The 18,672-nt window shown below is 35.5% G+C and overlaps 1 protein-coding gene across 1 annotated transcript; it reads right to left on the minus strand.

The window, feature by feature from the left end:
• Positions 1-3,187: 3,187 nt before the first annotated feature.
• LOC145069091 (putative nucleoredoxin 2) lies at positions 3,188-5,994 on the minus strand. The gene is made up of 3 exons (XM_079016065.1): positions 5,742-5,994; positions 4,082-4,576; positions 3,188-3,958 (listed from the first exon to the last, which is right to left on the minus strand). Exons 1-3 carry the CDS (start codon positions 5,871-5,873, stop codon positions 3,344-3,346), a joined length of 1,242 nt encoding a protein of 413 aa, XP_078872191.1. The 5' UTR covers positions 5,874-5,994; the 3' UTR covers positions 3,188-3,343.
• Positions 5,995-18,672: the final 12,678 nt, after the last annotated feature.

Below are 18,672 nucleotides of genomic sequence, written 5' to 3' on the forward strand. Positions count from 1 at the left end.
TAGACCTTTAACTCTATAACCTCTCCTATCATATATGTGTTTCACCAACACCATAGAACATTAATTTTTATTATTTTATGGATTACTTTACTAATGGTGTGAAATTTATACATAAAACATGTCATTTTGTGTATTTATGTTCGGTTCAATTTTTTTCGGTTTCTAGATATAGAAAAACCAAACCAAACCTAAAAAATCGGTTTTTCTAATAACAAAAACCAAACAATCGGTTTTTCAAATGGTTCGGTTTTTTACGGTTTCGGCCACTAGTACAGAAGTGGTTTAATAAAGCGTTTTTTTTTATTTCTTGAGGCGGTTATTCAACCGTTTCAAAAAATATAGCATTATAAAATAGTGTTGTTTTTTGAGGCGGTTCTACAACCGCCTTAGAAAATGTCATAAACGGCCTCATAAAAATAGCTTCATAAAATAGACTTATTTTTTGATGCTGTCCAAAACCGCCTTATAAAATATAGCTTCATAAAATAGACTTATTTTTTGATGCTGTTATTGAATAGCCTTAGAAATCAAATTGCCTTTTAAAACACAATACGAATGGCAACATAAAATATCATCAATCATTTGTTGATGCTATTAGTCAACAACATTAGAAAATGTTGAACCACCTTATATAGATAAGAAAGATGCCAATCTCACTTGTTATTTCCTTTTCTTATGATTGCTACTTTGGCTTTGTATTCTTCCCTCAAGATGCTTCTGTAAATCAATCTCACTTGATGAACTCACATTACAAATAAGACATATCCACTCCATTTTCTTCTTTAAAACCTCACTTGAACCTGCAATAACTAGTAATGACGGTGGTGGTTTCTTATCTTTTTTTGAATCATTTGGAACACATTTAGATGAGTTCTCAGCAGACTCCATGGATTTCATAGAGTTTTCGGTTGTCAAATATGCCACTTTGGCTTGATGTTTCTTTCTTGCAAGATGTTCCAGTAAACCACGCTCAGATATGCACTAATTTTCCCGATCGAACACCTCCTCTCTTCATTGTCAGCATCTCTCTTCCCATCATCATTTCCTTCTTTACTTGTGCTTCCTAAATGTAAATATGCTCCACATCCTCTAATATAATCTTCATGCTGAATCACTTTTCTTATATTTATCGATCCTCCTTGAAAAGTCATAGAAATCCCGATTTAAATAAAAGAAAAACAACACAAAACATGATTATTTCAACTATACTTGATGAAATCGAAAAAAGTCACCAAATTGAATAATGCTCTTGAATTGAATAGTTAATGTGATCAATATTGCGTACCTTCCATAGTCTTTTTTAGGGAAAAAAAATACTATAGTTGGAAGAAGTTGATGCAGAAGGTGTAGGACATACTTGATTGCGTTCATTTTGAGACCGAATCCTGGCACCCTGAAATCTACTGCTACAAGGATGGAGATATTTAGGGTTTTGCACTAGGGAGAAGTTTAGTCGAAGTAAAAGAGACGACGATGAATTCTTAGGAGTAAATTCTCATTTATGAAGAAGAAGCAGAGGATTTAGTGGTTTCATCAGATGCGAAATGGAGATAACCAGTAACGTTTAGGAATATGAATGACTAATGAAGCCATAGATTTATGAGGGGTCGGTTGGATTTCAATCAAAAAAATTTCCAGTTGGAGGGAAACCTAGGTCGGAGGGAGATTAGAATTTTTTTGAAGGCGAGAGGAACTTAAGTTTGGGGGGAGATTAGAATTTTTCGACCACCATTGGGGGAAAATCCGCTGAAAATATTAGAAAGCTAAAACGAAAATTTAGAGGGAAAGAGATGATTTGGGGCGGTTTTAGATTTTACTGATGCGATTTGTGTGGAATTTGGTGGTGGCTATGGAGGGTTTTTAGAAAGCTAAAACGAAAATTTTAGAGGGAAAGAGATAAAGATTTAATGATGCTATTATATTAAAAAGAGCATCAAAAAATACTTATTTAATAATGCTTTTACATGAAGTAGCACTAAAAAATCATAGCGTTTTCATTTGATGCGTTTTTCAAAATATAGCATCAAAAGATAAAGATTTAATGATGCTCTTTTATAAAAAGAGCATCAAAAAATCCTTATTTAATGATGATTTTACATGAAGTAGCACTAAAAAATCTTTTTTTGATACTATTTGTTGTTAACCGCCTTAACAAAAACTTATGGAAATTTATCCGATGCTTTTTTAAAGCGGTTCGTATATTATTTAATGCTCTAAACATTTAATGAGACGGCTTTTACCATCAACGGCCTCAAAAATAAAGAATGGTTTGCATTATTAAATCACTTGTGTAGTAGTGGGCCTTTCGGTTTTTGGTTTGGTTTCGGTTTTTTTGCATACCCCTATATGTTAAAAACTACTTTTTTTGTTTGACTGAGATTATTTTTAAAACAATACAACAATATAAATTTATTTAATCTAAACACCTATTTTAATTTTAACCTAAATAAGAACATAATTTTTTTAGAGCATCCACAATGGGGAGTTTAGTGGAAAAGTTGAATAGGGTGTCATGACTATTTGTCATTCAATGAATACAACTCCACCATTGTGAAATGCCACGTTGGCACTCAATGGATTTAGATTTCAATGACCAATGAACTCTTCAACGGGAAAAAGAAAAGTCTTTAAATCTTTAAATAAATATTTTTTTAATATGTTTTATTGAACTTGTAGAGTTTAATGCATTGTGGGATAAAAATGAATAGAATTGTATGAAATAGTGAATGATGACAATTCACTTGAACTCTATAGAGTTCAATGCTTTGTGGATGCCCTTATAACCAAATAACATAATTAATGCTTTATTAGTTAAAACGCGTGTTATTTCTTATTTCAATCATATTTTCTTCTAATCAATCCTTATATAACACAAGTGATAATCTAGCTATTATATAAGTATAAGTTATTTCTTATTTCAATCATATTTTCTTCTAATCAATCCTTATATAACACAAGTGATAATCTAGCTATTATATAAGTATAAGTTATTTAAAGAGAAATAAGATGTAGTCTTTAGGGTATGGAAAGATTCCAAAATTGACATAGAACATAGAACAAGGCACGTTTCTTTGTTTGGTCTCTAATTCCTTTCCCTACAACTAGAAACCGATCTAAGTAGATGACCACAAAGCCCAAATCGAGACCGGCCCAACAAAGCCCGATTAGTCCGGTCCGAAAGTGCAACTCTAGAGAAGATGATTCCTTTTAGATCAAATTGTTGGAAAGATAACAACTTACTCAAGATAATAATTATGCACAATTCATCATTCCAAAATCTAAAATCAACCCATAACTCACGTTTTGGTAAACAAATAGTAGTAAACAGTTTTCCGGTGGATTTTCATGCACTAGACATTTGAACCACCGGCCTAACACACTTGGTGTGCACTTCATACCCACAATCGATGCACTGGTAAGCCCAGCCCGAACCTTGCTCATCACAATCACAACATATAAACGGCCCCCCACCATTTTCTTGAGACACCAACGTGAGTTCATGGCGATGACCCGAATGTATCTCCATGCTCGGAAGATTCTTTGCATCCTCATCCATTTGCTTCTCCAATAGCTTCACCCTCGCTTCTGTAAAAGGATAAGCTTCCTCTTCGTACAAGTTAATCAGAGATCTCCCGTTCTTCGTTACAGTTTTTCCATCTGGACCCAAAATGATCAAACTTGGAATACCCGTGATATCAAAGTACTTGGTCAACTCCTTATTGATCGAGTCCCCAAATGGGAGTGCTAGCCATGGCATTAAGCTGAAAGAAGATTCAAACTCTAGCTGATTGTGATCAGTTGACACGTAGATGATTTCAAAGTCTTCTTGTTCACTTAGTTTTGCTTTTATCTTTTGGTAAATGGATATCAACTTGGGTGTGAATTTGAGACTTGGGAGACACCATTGTGCTGAAAAATATAGCCCGATGGTTTTGCCTATCAAGGAAGATATTAATACCTGCATGCATGGGGGGTTATATTAATTATCATAAATGTGTAAGTACATATATAGAAACTCGATATATTCAAACACTTTTATATATAACCACTAAGAATCACTTATAAATTAAATTAAACCAACCTTTTTGGATGCCGAATGAGCCAAAAGAAAATCTCTATCATGATTCATAAGCAAATTTGAGAGAGTTTGTCGTTCATGCTTCTCCTTTTCTTGCTTCAACAACTCATCCAACCTCTCTTTTGTAAAAGGATATGCTTCGACACCATAACGATAAATCAACTCAACTCCATCGTGCACAATACCTGCATCATGATCGGGTTGCAAGATGATCAAGCATGGAATCCCCTCAACGTCAAATCTGTTGTTCAATGCCTTTTTAGTTTCCAAATCAGAGAACGGAATCGCAAGCCATGGCATGTTTGATTGATAGTAGTTGTTGAATGCATTCAAGTCTTCATCAGATGAAACAAAGATGATCTCAAATGCTGACCCTTTTTTCGCTTTGATTTGTTCGTATACTTGAATCAATAGTTTTGTAAAACTTTGGCATTGTGGATACCAGTTTGCTGAAAAGTAAATGCCAACGATTTTGTCGTGAAGGTCGGAAATTTTTATCTGAAATATGGAGATATATATTGTAAGGTGATATTGTCATATTGGTACAACTACTAGTGGGGCAATTTTATCCAAGAACCTTAGAATCAAAAATAATATCTCTACTATAGTATATGATGCCCTCATCTTTTGAGGTATCGAAGGTGCAAATAATGCAAAGGGGAACCCCACTTCTGAGCAAATGAAAGGGATAGGCACCTTACATTTATGGGATTCCACTTATGTAAATGTTTCATATAAATTTTGTAGGTTGATGGAAGTCTTTTTTGTGTTGGAAAGGTACCATAAAGCATGCGTGATGTACCTGTTTGAGTTTAATGGGACATGGTTACCCTTTCAGTGTTTTATATATGCTTTTGTCACAACAACTACATCATATATATATCACAAATATATTAACTTGTATCCTTTGCTAAATACAGTTTGCTATGGCATGGGAATATATATTAGCTGTTTGTGACTCTTAAACTTAATCCACGTGGAGTTTTATTTTATTTTATTTTTTTTCTTTTACGTACACATGAATACATGAATCCATGATGCCCAAGTTGAGTCAAATTTGTGTTATGTTCATGAATAAAACTGGAAGGATATGCTCATAATCCAAGTGTACATGATCTTTGAAGTTTAAATTTTTTGAACTAGAATTATAAATATGCGATATGTTAAATTTAGGTTATAGTCTTCAAGAATCACTCCTTTTATTTTCTAGATTCAAAATTATAAACTTATTTTAACTTCTTAATTTCCCAACTAACAATTTGTGGACGATTTATGTAATTAAAAGATATACAATTACGTACATGAAGCTCTAGAGATTTGTATGGCGCAGTGACAAAATCATATATATAATCAAATAATTTATACGACATATTAGTACATGGAAAATATTATGGTGCAGATCTACTCTCGTTAGTTCAAACTTTATCTTTGTCTTCTTTTTTTTCATTTTTGAAAAAAAAAAAAAGAAACTTGTTTCCTTCGAACATCCATAACTAGATCTAAAGAAAAACATTTGGATAGATAAGACTCGTTTAACTTAAGTTTTACACAAAAATGATTGTATGTTTTGAACTAATTAAACAGCTGTCTAAAAAATATATGCTGAGCTGAACGATTACTTCGGCATGCACTAGAAATTTTAGAGAGAGAAATAGAGGGGGACCTGAGCTCCGGTGGGAGAGAGAAGAAAGTCACGGTCATCGGAGGCAAAAAGAGATAAATATCTGTGGCGGCTGACGATGGTTGTAGTGTCCGGCGACGTCGTTGCGTTGATCAACGATAGCTGCTGCCTCATCTCTCTCTCTCTCTCTCTCTCTCTCTCTCTCTCTCTCTCTCTCTCTTACTTACTTTCTCTCTCTAGGATACAAGAAGAACAGTAACATATAGGGAACCAGGTGTTGAGCTTCAAGAATCTGTGGAGTTTATATTTTCGTGTAGCCGTACAAACTTATCATTCACATACAAGATTCATAAATAAATAAAAAGTAATTTTATTTAGTAAATAGATCGAGCTTAATTGAGGCCTGAATTTAATATATACTTTACATTTAAATATAATATTATTTATTATAATGATTGTTTAGCTACTCATAGATTAAAATTTGTTTTATTCAAATTAATGATATAATAAACATTTTACATGAATCGTATATACAATCTAAATTATACCTTATATAAAGAAGTATTTGACATTAATGTTGATATATGTCTAAATAATTTAAAAAGAAAAACAAAGTATGTAAATTATCACAGCCAAACACGTACCATTTTCTATTTCTATTACGGTCTGATTTCCTACATCAAGGGTCATGCTGTAGTCAGTTAAATTCCATCTTTGCCCTTATGAATGTTTTCGGATTCTCTCATTTGTTTCAGAAGTTTTTATCCAAAGGTGATTGAAGTACTTTCAAAAATATTTACCATTTTATTGGTATTTTTGTACAATTTTTTTTAGGGATAATGACTTGAAAGAGTAACGAATTTTTGATTTTTTCACATTTAGTCACTAAATTTTTTTTCGTTATCTATTTGCCATTGAACTATTGAAACTGTTCACATTTTACCCTTATGACCGGCTGTTGCCGGTCATAAGGGTAAAATGTGAACAGTTTCAATAGTTTAGTGGCAAATAGATAACGGAAAAAAGTTTAGTGACTAAATATGAACAAAATCGAAAGTTCGTTTCCCTCTAAAAAGTTCAATGACTAAATGTGAACAAACTTCATCTTGTATTATGTTTTAGCAAATTATTTATTTTTGTTAAATTGTAGCAACATCTGTTGATGAAGAAATCTATGAAATAAAAAAAAAAACAAAACAAAACCCTGAAAATATATTTAAAAAAAAAAACAAAAAGCCGAAACCGAAATAAAAAACCAATGGTTTGACATATTCCAAAATAAAAAAATCAAAATTTCCAATATGATTTTGGTTTTACAAAAAAATGATTCTCACTGATGTGAATTATGACCATTGGTTTGACATGCGGAATTTGTGACATCCCATGAATACGTAGTTACAACATCGTCTGAACTCGTAATTCATAGTAAGGGGTTAGAGTATCATCGCATGAATACGTAGTTACAACATCTCCTGAACTTGCAATTCATCACCTGCAGGTTATGAGCCTGTTGGTGTTTCCACTGGGTTGTCTTGAATAGTCTGTGGTCGCCATCTATACTCTGGTAGATGACTACATCGCCACATTGCCGGTTAAGGCTATGGTATCTCCTTTCATCCTACATCACCTATTTATCATCATCTATTTACCTAATTATCATCACCTTTCTATCATCACTTATCTCTCATCATTTTATTTCATCACACACCAAGTATTTCATCTACCCATGTTTCATCCGCAACATATTTGTAGATATAAAATAAATATACCATTTAAATCTTTTAAAACATGTATAAAATCGTTGCTTGAATAACTCAGAACAATAACCTTCCTTTGTCTCTCTTGCTGGAACTCTTCTCCTTTCTTGCAAAATCACACCAAAAAGCTCAAGATAACTCTTCCTCTCACTTTACACACTCAAGCTCGCTAGGGTTCTCACTTATGGGAAAGGTAGTCGCAATTGAAGGCCATAAGTGCCTTTAAATATGGCTCGGGCCCAAAGATTTAGGGTTTCTGCCAACAGTGCGGACTCGTCGAGTCGCCTCACCGACTCGTCGAGTCCATTCATTAATCCGAGTCATCAGTCGCGACCTTACTCGACGAGTTGAGGCGTCAACTCGTCGAGTCTCTCTTCTTAACTCAAAAGAAAAATACTTAAATTATGATACCTGGAAATCCGGATGTTACATTTTGTTTTTTTATTTCATAGATTTCTTCATCAACAAATGTTGCTACAATTAAACAAAAATAAATAATTTTCTAAAACATAATACAATAGGAAGTTTGTTCAAATTTAGCCATTGAACTTTTTAGAGGGAAACGAACTTTCGATTTTGTTCACATTTAGTCACTAAACTTTTTTTCGTTATCTATTTGCCACTAAACTATTGAAATTGTTCACATTTTACCCTTATCATCGGTAACAGCCGGTCATAAAGGTAAAATGTGAACAGTTTCAATAGTTCAATGGTAATAGATAACGAAAAAAAAGTTTAGTGACTAAATGTGAACAAAGTCAAAAGTTCGTTACCCTTTCAAGTCATTATCCTTTTTTTTTTTATTTTTTTTTATTTTTTTATTTTTTTTACTTTTCAGTGTTTTTAGTTTAAGTATCCGATTTTTCTTCCTTTCTCGTTTATTTCATCTTTTTAATGTTTTTTTTATTATTTTTTAGACAACAGTTTTCATTTCCTTTTTATTTTTTTTTTTTACCTTTTTTTACTGTTTTTTTAATAACATTTTTTTTCACCTTTATTATTTCTGTTTTTATATCCGTGTCCAACTCGTCTCTATTTTTATATATCAAAATATAATAGAAAAATGGAACAATCATATTTCATCTCCAAAATTATTATATTTTTTTACACAAGATATATTTTGACTTATAACTTATATAATATACAAAAACATCATTTCTATTAATTATATTTCGCTTTCTTTAATATACTATATAGGGATTACAAGAATCACGCATGCATGTGTTGATGGTGTAGAAAAGTCGGTGGTAAAAAAACAGTGAAATAACAAGCAAACAGATTAAATTGAATGAATGAATGGAACAATAAATTTCAAATAATATAGAGAAAGAAACTAAGTAGTTAGGGTTGATTTTTTTTTGTTACAATTGTTTACACCTAAGCGTAAGTATATAACAGTCTCATATTCATTATACATTTTAACAAATATGTATTATATAACAGTCTCATATTGAGGTGTTTTCATCGTGCCTCGGCCTCAAAGTCAATCTTAACAAAAATAAAGTGCTTGGGGGTGGGCGTGTCTACTTCTGTGGTTATTTGCACGGGGAGAATGATGGCTTGTGCTTATGGAGACTTCTCATTCTCTTACGTTGGAATGTCAATGGGAGGTAAAATGATGAGAATTTCGGTTTGGTTTTCCTTGATCGAGAAGTTTCAGATCAACCTTCTTTATGGAAAACTAAAGCTCTATCTCTAGGCGGGAGTCTTACTCTTTGTAAGGCAGTACTCGAAAGCCTAGGCAACTACCTTTTCTCTGTATATAAGGTGTCTGTTTTGGTTATTAAAAAACTCGAAAGCATTCGAAACACTTTCTTTTTGGAAGGAAACTATGAATAAAGAAAAATCATTTGGATGGTGTGGAACAAGGTTTTAAATAGCTTTAAAATGGTGGGTTTGGCATCAAAAGCTTAAAGTTTTTCAACTTAGCGATCTTATATAAATGGTGGTGGAGGTTTCCTGATAACACATCTTGCCTTTGGAAGGATATGATAAAGGCCATTTGCGCGGGAAACAGGGGGTTAGTTTTGTTGAGATCTTACAAATATGGGAGGAGTACTTGGGGTTAAATTGATATATTAAACTAGGTTGTTAATAGGTTCAATTTGAACCTTAACTTTGCTTTTCAACATGTTAATTTCAAGTGGGGAGGAGATGTAGAACGAGAGTGGAGTTTGGAAGATGACAAGAAATTACTCAGTATCTTCTTTAAGGAAAGAGGTTGATCATTACATTATAGACAGTTCTGATGTTACCTCTAGGTAGTGTAGGAAAGTGTCGAGTAAAGTAAATATCTTTATTTGGAAGACACGTTTAGGTAGATTTCTAACAAGATCTAATTTGTCCAGAGGGGTTAACTTACCTTTAGATCTTTTTACGGCGTCTATTGTAGCTACTGAAATGGAACATCATGTGTTTGTGGATTTCCCTTAAGGGATAGAGGTCAGGCCTTACTCCACAATTGGTGACTCGCCATTTTGACTAGCTCTAACGTCCAAAAAATCCACATAAAGTCTTCTGTTTTAAAGTAAATTGGAACTATCATTTCCATTCCATGAAACGGTAATCAGAGTATAAAGTATAATCTCATCAAAACATCAGAGTATATGAAATGTAATCTCATAAAATCATTAGAGTAAAATATAACTAGAAAGCGTGGAATCTCTGGAGGATCCAATGAAATCAAGTCGGGTTGTTCCCTATGCTACCAGACGTACCTAAAACAATTAAACTTAAACCGTAAGCACAAAGCTTAATGAGTTGTCCAAAATACCACATACAACACATAATAAAGGGCCCCGTCCTAAATAATGGACCCATCCAGATAATGGGCCTCAACCTAATAAGCATATAAACATACTATCAAGAAGTCACAAAGACAACAAGCATACAAATGACACCATGTGTCTAATCATAGTATAATGAGAAGACTCACCTCTTAGTCAGTCAGCCAATCACCACAACTAGAAGAAAAGTAACAATTGGTACAAAAACCACCTAAATAAGTGATCAAATGTCAACCTCAACCTATGACCCAACTCTAATGTTTGGCCTACAGCCAAACCTAGTTAAAAAGTAAAAAAAAAAAATAGTCCATTATGGGTCCAAAAGCGCGCCATGCTTTTAGAGAAGCGCATTGTGACTTGATGAAAGACAAAATAGTCAGGTTTAGAGCTCAAAACATGTGAGGTTGAGAAAACCCTAAAAGTGCCCCGCATCCAGCAAAAGTGTCTCGCACTTTGGCCATCTTCACATGGGATTTTGACTTAATCCATTAATTCATTACCTAATGTTTCAGATCTAGACACTAACAATGTTTAAATGGATAAAGTTTCCAACTTTATCCATTAAGTCATCCCAAAAACTCACTAGATATAAACTTCAAGCTCAAAATGACCTAAAATGACAACACCGCTTGCATGACTCAAAGAGCAAGACCATGCTACCAACTTCTCATCTCAAAATGTCCAAATAACAATCCTTAGAATGAGCTGGATTCATATCAACTCCAAGCTCATCACAAAAATGGGAACAAAAGTGCATAAAAAGGACCATAAGCAAGATCTAACAAATAGAAAGGAAAGGTTGGAGCTTTTATTTACAAAAGGAAAGAAAACGTGTGGGCTTTATGGATCTACTCTTTTTCTTCACTTCCAAGTTCAAAAAGAAATCTTAATCTTCAAGCTAAAACACCAAAAACATGGAAGATTAAGCTCTAAAGGAGGAAATCAAGCTTGAAATTGGAAGGAGAAGGGTTAGGGTTTTCGAACACACTCTTAAGGGGTGGTGGAGGTTGGAAATGATCAAAACGTAGGGGCTTAAGTGTGTTTAAATAGACAACAAACCTTGAAATCACATCAAGCCCATGGGCCAGAATCGCGTTGCGCCCAATGAGCCAAAACAGGTCCAATGCCATAAAATTTTCCCAAAAGACTAAGGCCTAACGATACAAGTTCAATTCAAGAATACATACCCGTAATAGGAATGATGGAGATTAGTGCCCAAAGTCATAACAAATCCTAGTAATATTACTATAAATAATAATGTACTTTTGGGTTATACGCAAGAACAAAATAAAACACAGATATGAAAACATATTTATTTGAGGGACTTGATTTATTAAATGATTTAGAGTAAATAAAGGAATATGGAATATTCTAGAATGATTTGAATTCCAAAGATAATTACAATTAAGTTTGGTAATTATCTCCGAGATTTCAAATCATCTCCTTATAAATAGAGGGCTCCAAATCAGGTTTTTGAACTTATGAAATATACCTCTCAGCCTAAATAGTTCGAAATCCTCAAAAACATTATAGAATCCCAAAGTGCAGTTTTCACGCTGTGGAAAGGTGTTTTCCATGTTGTGGTCGACGAACAAAATCGAGATATCGATTCTATTCGAAGTTCATAGTTCGAGGATTTCTTGAATTTGTTTCTTGTTTGCTTTTTGTATGCGATTAAAGAAGAGTAACTCTATGTTGGATTCTTTACTCCATTCAGCCGGCTCGTCAAAAGAAGAAACATATCAAGAAATCAAAGGTATGTTTTTCCTACTTTGTGTCCCATCAAAGTTGCATAGATTAGTTAAGTCAGATCTATCTGGTGTTGAGTATTTGATTAGAATTGTTTATTGTTTCTGTTTCCTAGTTTTTAATCTTTGAGAGGCTCGAAACCATTAGAGGTATTTGAAGGTTTGTATCGATCGGATACACTTCAAGTATGAATAAAAAACGTAAAACTAATCTAAGCAAAACAATAAACAGAAAGTAAATAACATAGAAGTTCTCCAAATTGTTCTTTCACCTAGAAATAGTTTTGTCTTCACCAAGAAGACAGGTTTGTCACAAATATGATTGACACAAAGCCACAATCACAACATTAGGGTTTTCCCTAATGTTGTATATATACTAATCTATACATGTATATCCCTTAATTGAATGGATTGCATCTAATTTATACTAAGAACTGATGTTATCACAAAGATACATGATCTATGATCTATTCCATACTTATCTATATAATTACCTAATATACAAATATATCTTCCTAATATACAAAGTATTACAATCGAATAACTAAACTATAAGATGACGATGATTAGCTTGATACGTTGACGCTATAGATGTGTAGATGTTGACGATGATCTATCAACGTGGCGTATGTTTGAATCATCATATCATAAGGTGTGACCTTACAATCTCCCCTATAAGATGATGCCAAAACTAAACTTCTTCTTCAGAGTCATCAGAAGAGCCATTGTAGAACTTATCAGCTTCTTTTAAGACTTCAGGCTTGACCCATCTAAATTGATTAAGCTTAAGTTCGTCCATTCTTCTACTCAGCTCTAGTGAAATCAGCACACAATATCCTCTTTCCAAGTTATAGTGACCTTGACCTTCCAAGCAAGGATGAAACAAATGTTTAGTGGGAGCAGAAGGAATGTCATAAGTGATTTGAAAGCACATATGATTTTGACTGTCAAGATATAATATCTCGTGCTCTGGTTCTGGAATAAACATATACTGAACAGGTTCAACGCGCTGGTAATTCATTGTTGATGTATCTGGTGCCATAAGGAAGAAGGAATTTGGTATTCTTGGACTGTCTGGGAGTGTCTGTTCTTCCTGATGAGACTGATCTAGATGAGCTAGCTGATGGACCAACGGATGGCATAAGATGGTGAATTGCCAAGAAGATGGTGAATTGCCAATTTCACTTCTTGAGCATGAACACCCTTGTGTTTGTTGATAATTCCTTGAATGTGCATCTACTCACTGTAGCCAAATTTGACTAGCTCAAGAGAAAATATAACCTCTCTGTATTCATATTCTACTTTATTTCTAACTAAATGAAGCTTTAGTGACTCATTCCATGGTTTGGTGCATCTTACTTTGATGATAGGATTAGGCTTTGACCTGCGTGTAAGAACATCTCCAACCTTCTTCTTATCAATCTGGTCATTTAGGTATGAAACACTGTGTTGTTTCTCCACATTATTCTTGAAGATTTTCTTGACCTGATTATCAGCGCTTTGAATGTTTGCATTCTCATCAGCGGAGGCAAGAGCTTGAGAAAGTTTGGTAGACAGACGTTCCGCTTTTTTCTTCTTTCTTTTGACGAACAAGAACATTATATTCTACGATTATTTCTCTAACTTCCTTAATGGGTAAATTCCATGTTTCCGATAATTCATTCAGATCAAAGATGAGTTTGCTTTTCATTTTAGGAGGAGATGTTGAAAGATCACCAGTAGCAACATAAGAGCTTCTAGCTTTAGCGTCATAAGCTCCCCCTGAGAAGGAAGCTTTAGTCTTTCGAGGATTCAGTTAATCATTATCAGAGTCAATATCACTGTTAGTTCCTTGAGGAACCTCTTGAGAAATCTCCCCCTTAAAACAAGAACCATGATATACAACATTTAAGGGAATATCATGAACAACAACTTGTTGCATGAAACCAAGATCAAGAAACCCTTCATAGTCATCGGTTTCTAAATGGTCACTAGTGTCTAGAATTTGTTGATCAGTTATAGCATTGGCATCTGGAATATCAAAAACAACAATATGCTTTTAAGGATCAGCTTCAACTTCAACCCTTCTAGTCATCTCATGCTAAGATGAAATCACCACCTACATTTGCATTGGCTGAGGACCTTCTTGATTACCCCCCCCCCCCCTTTGGAAGCATTAGATTGGGGAGGAGAGTTAGGAGGAGAAATAGTTCTTGGAGGAGGATGAGATGGTGGAGGAATATTTTTTGATAGAGGTGGAGGTGGAGGTAGGTTATCACCTAGAGAATTTGGTGGAGTGTCATAAACAACCATATCATCATCATCATCCAAAGCCTTAAATTACTTCATTGTGGCCACATCCCTTTCAACTTTTTTCAGCCTTTTATCCATTGACTGAGTTAACTGTAAAATTAAGGAGAGTTAAGAAAGCACAACAGTTTCAAAGTTGGAGCTGGTTTCTCCCTGATCACCTTGATGAAGAGCGGCAACAATAATGGGTGTAGGGGGAACCGTCTTAGCTTGAGGAGAAGGAGACGGTTTTAAAGGAGGTTCATCTTGGATCATTGGAACAGTAGTATCTCCAATAGGAGGGGTTGATCCACGAGGTACAATGTCATCAACAGGGGAAGACGATGAAGAAGTAGTTGAAAAATGAATGTGCTTGTTCAACCTTAGAGGAGAGTTCTTTTTCTGAGTTAAGTCTTCTCCTATGCCAACTACTGATTCTTCTATATTTTTATCAGTGTCTTCTTCTCATCAGCCCCTTCTTTATTACCAGCTTCTGAATCATCATCATTATCTTCTTCATCACCAACATCATAGCCTTCTGTTTGAGACAAGATTAGACCAAGCCAACATGGATAAGGAACATTCAGATGATTCTGTAATGCAATCAACCATTTGATCAATAAAAAGTTGAGCAAAGTCTAGTTTCTTGTTGTAAACGATGGAGTATAAAATCCTTTACTCAAAGAGATTCAGTTGATCCAAACTCCCAGTCTTGTATCCAAGACATTTGCCAATTACACCTGTTAAGTACTTCCACCCTACATTAAAACATCAACGAAGAGTATTCTTGTATGGATCACGAGTGAGGCTTGGAAGATGAAATTTATACCCTAATTTTTCACGAGCAGATTTGCAGCTTTCTTTAGAGGGATTTTCAGAGTAACTTTCAAATCGAGGAAGACGAAGAGCAGTTCGAAAGGATTCCACATCAATGGTAACCCAAAATTGACCATCTCCAATGGTTCTAGTGATGGTTCGAGCAACAATATCAACAAAGCATCTATAGTAAAACTCACATACTTGTTTAGGGTTGAATGGGTTTGGGAAATCACATAATACATATCGAAGAGGGCAACTTTTGACATAGTCGATAAAGTCCTCGATTCCTAAGTTTGCGAACTGCTTTGGGATTTCATCCGAGAACGCCACATTGGTGGATTGAATGATGATGGTAAAGTCAGGAGCATGAGGACCTTTGATGATGTTAGTGTTGGGGGCAAACTCGTATAAGGAATTTGACTTGGTGAAAACTTTGAGGAAGATTACGATTGGGAGTCTTTTTTTAGAGAGAGTGCCAATTGCTTTTGAATCGCTTGTGAAATTGACCTAGAGCAGTGAATTTCCAATATATACCCTAAAATATTTCTTCCTTTTTAAGTAGTTGAACAACGAGTGGCTTGAGATGGTCACCAAGTAAGTTTGTAATGTCTCCTGATAGTGTGGGTTAAAACTATCATTCACTAACATACTATTACGATATCTCATTAGTGTGTGGTTTCATATGCTGAATCATAAATCTCTTTTATTATAAGAAAGAGGGAAGGAGTGGATAGGTGCGTGTAATATATCACAGATAATGATATATCCATCGGCACAAATTTTCCAAGCTCTCATCAGCGTATGGTACATTACGCTAAATCATAAAACGTTAAAGAAGAATGTAAGGGAAAGAATGGATTGGTGCCTATGATAGCCAACGACATATAGACTAACCATCGGCACAGACTTTCGAACTTTTATCAATGTGTGGTTTTACACAGTGAATCATCAAGTTATGTATTAGAAGACTTATGGAGAGAATGGATTATTTTAGTTACGCTGAGGTGACATCAGCGTGAATCATTAACAGTTTAACTCATCAACAAGAAGTGGTTTAAACTTTCGTATCTTGGAGTAAGTTGCAATCTAGAAACAAAGATTCACCATTAAATCATAATGGTATCATGTCATACCTTAGACTCGGAGGTCAAGGACATCAACAACCCTTTTCCATTTAAGGACCAGACAAGTAACTCTTACGCTGTTGACTATGCAATCAAGGTAAGCCATTGGGATATGCTCAATGTTTCAGCATAATATGAGACTTGATGCAATCAGGGTTAGATAAAGATGATTAATTTTAAAATATACACCCAACCTTTATATCAATGATTTTTTATTTGGACCAGGCAATCGGTCTGTAGATGAAAAGTTGTGCTTAAATGCAAATGAGTACCCAAATCAACATGGAACCTCTTCCAAAACCTGTAAGTAAATCGAACATCCTGATCGGAAACTAGTAAGACGGGGATACCATGTTATGCCACAACCTCCTGGATATAGACATCCGCTAACTTCTCTGTAGAAATGCTCTCCTGAATAGGAATGAACTGTGCACTCTTGTTCAATCGATCTACGATGACCCAAATCAAATCCACCCCCTCCCTTCGTGCGGTCTGCAGAAGCTTCGTAATGAAATCCATTGTAATCTCTTCCTGTTTCTAAACGGGAACACCCAACAACTCCATTTTTCTGTGCGGTCGTTGATGCTCAGCCTTGACTTTCATGCAATTCAAACACCTTTCCACATACCACACCACATCCTGCCTCATGCATGGCCACCAATAATCGAGTCGGAGCTCTCTATACATCTTCGTCGCTCCCGGATAAATAGAAAATCTCGACTTGTGTGCCTTTTCCATCAAGATCTGCCGCACACCCTCATAGTATGGAACCCAGACTCTCCGATGAAGGGTCAAGAATCCCCAACTATGATAATAAAAAGAGGAAACCTGACCCACTATAGGCTCACTCTTCCGGTGCTGCTCTTTCATAGCCTCGACCCAAGCCTCTCGAATCTACTCTAAAAGTGGGGTAATCACAGTCATTCTCATATGAACATTCCTGATCGGTGCGGTAGCTGACTTGCGGCTAAGAGCATTGTCCACCATTTTGGACTTCCTTGGGTGAAAGGATTTCACAATCATAACCTTCACCACATTAAGCCACTTGTGTTGCCTCATGTCCAGTGTTGGTTTTTCAATCAAATACTTCAAACTCTTGTGGTCCGTGTAAATGATACAATGAACCCCATACAAGTAATGATGTGGCTTCAGATGCATCGAAGCGTAAGCTATCACATGACCCCTCTGCATCAAAACTGCACCCAATCCCGATATCGATGCATCACAATATACCATGAAATCATCCATACACTCTAGCAGGGTCAAGATCGGAGCCTTGCATAACTTCTGCCCTAAGGTCTCAAACAACGCCCGTTGCACAAGCCCACAACAAAAAGTAGCCGAATTCTTTGTTAACCTGGTCGACGTAACTATGATCCTAGAGATTCTCGATAAACCTCCGGTAATACCCAGCTAAACCAAGGAAACTCTGAATCTTGAATGGATAACTTGGAACATCCCACTACATCATGATGTGGCTTCAGCTGCATCGAAGCGTAAGCTATCACATGACCCCTCTGCATCAAAACTGCACCCAATCCCGAGATCGATGCATCACAATATACCATGAAATCATCCATACACTCTAGCAGGGTCAAGATCGGAGCCTTGCATAACTTATGCCCTATGGTCTCAAACAACACCTGTTGCACAAGCCCACAACAAAAAGTAGCAGAATTCTTCGTTAACCTGGTCGACGTAACTATGATCCTAGAGAAATTCTCGATAAACCTCCGGTAATACCCAGCTAAACCAAGGAAACTCTGAATCTTGAATGGATAACTTGGAACATCCCACTCCATCATGGCCTCAATCTTAGACGGATCGACCAATATACCCTTCTGGTTAACATGGTGCCCTAAAAATTACACATTGTGCAACCAAAACTCGCACTTGGAAAATTTGGCATATAACCTCTCCCTCCCCAGAGCCTCCAAAACCTCTCACATATGATCCTCGTGCTACTCCTTGGTCTTAGAATAGACCAATATGTCATTAATAAACACGATGACTGACCAATCGAACATCGTCCTGCAAACCCAGTTCATGAGATCCATGAACGATGCTGGTGCATTAGTGAGCCCAAACAGCATCACCACAAACTCGTAATGACCATAACGATTTCTAAAGGTCGTCTTCTAAACTTCCTCATATCGGACCCTCATCTGAGGATAGCCTGGATGCAAATCAATCTTGGAGAACCAAGACACACCATGAAGTTGGTCAAATAAATTGTCAATCCTTGAAAGTGGATAATGGTTCTTCGCCGTTATCTTGTTCAGGTCTCGGTAATCAATATACATCCTGTGGGAGCCATCCTTATTTTTTTACAAATAATATTGGTGCTCCCCAGGCTGGAATACTCGGTCTGATAAATCCCTTGTCTAACAGCTTCTGCAGTTGTGTACAGAACTCCTGCATCCCCGGTGGTGCCAACCAATCAGGTTTCTTGGTTGTCAGAGCCGCACCAG

This window comes from Lactuca serriola, chromosome 8 (genome assembly GCF_051521515.1).
Source record: "Lactuca serriola cultivar US96UC23 chromosome 8, Lser_US96UC23_V15, whole genome shotgun sequence".
NCBI classification, from domain to species: Eukaryota; Viridiplantae; Streptophyta; class Magnoliopsida; order Asterales; family Asteraceae; genus Lactuca; species Lactuca serriola.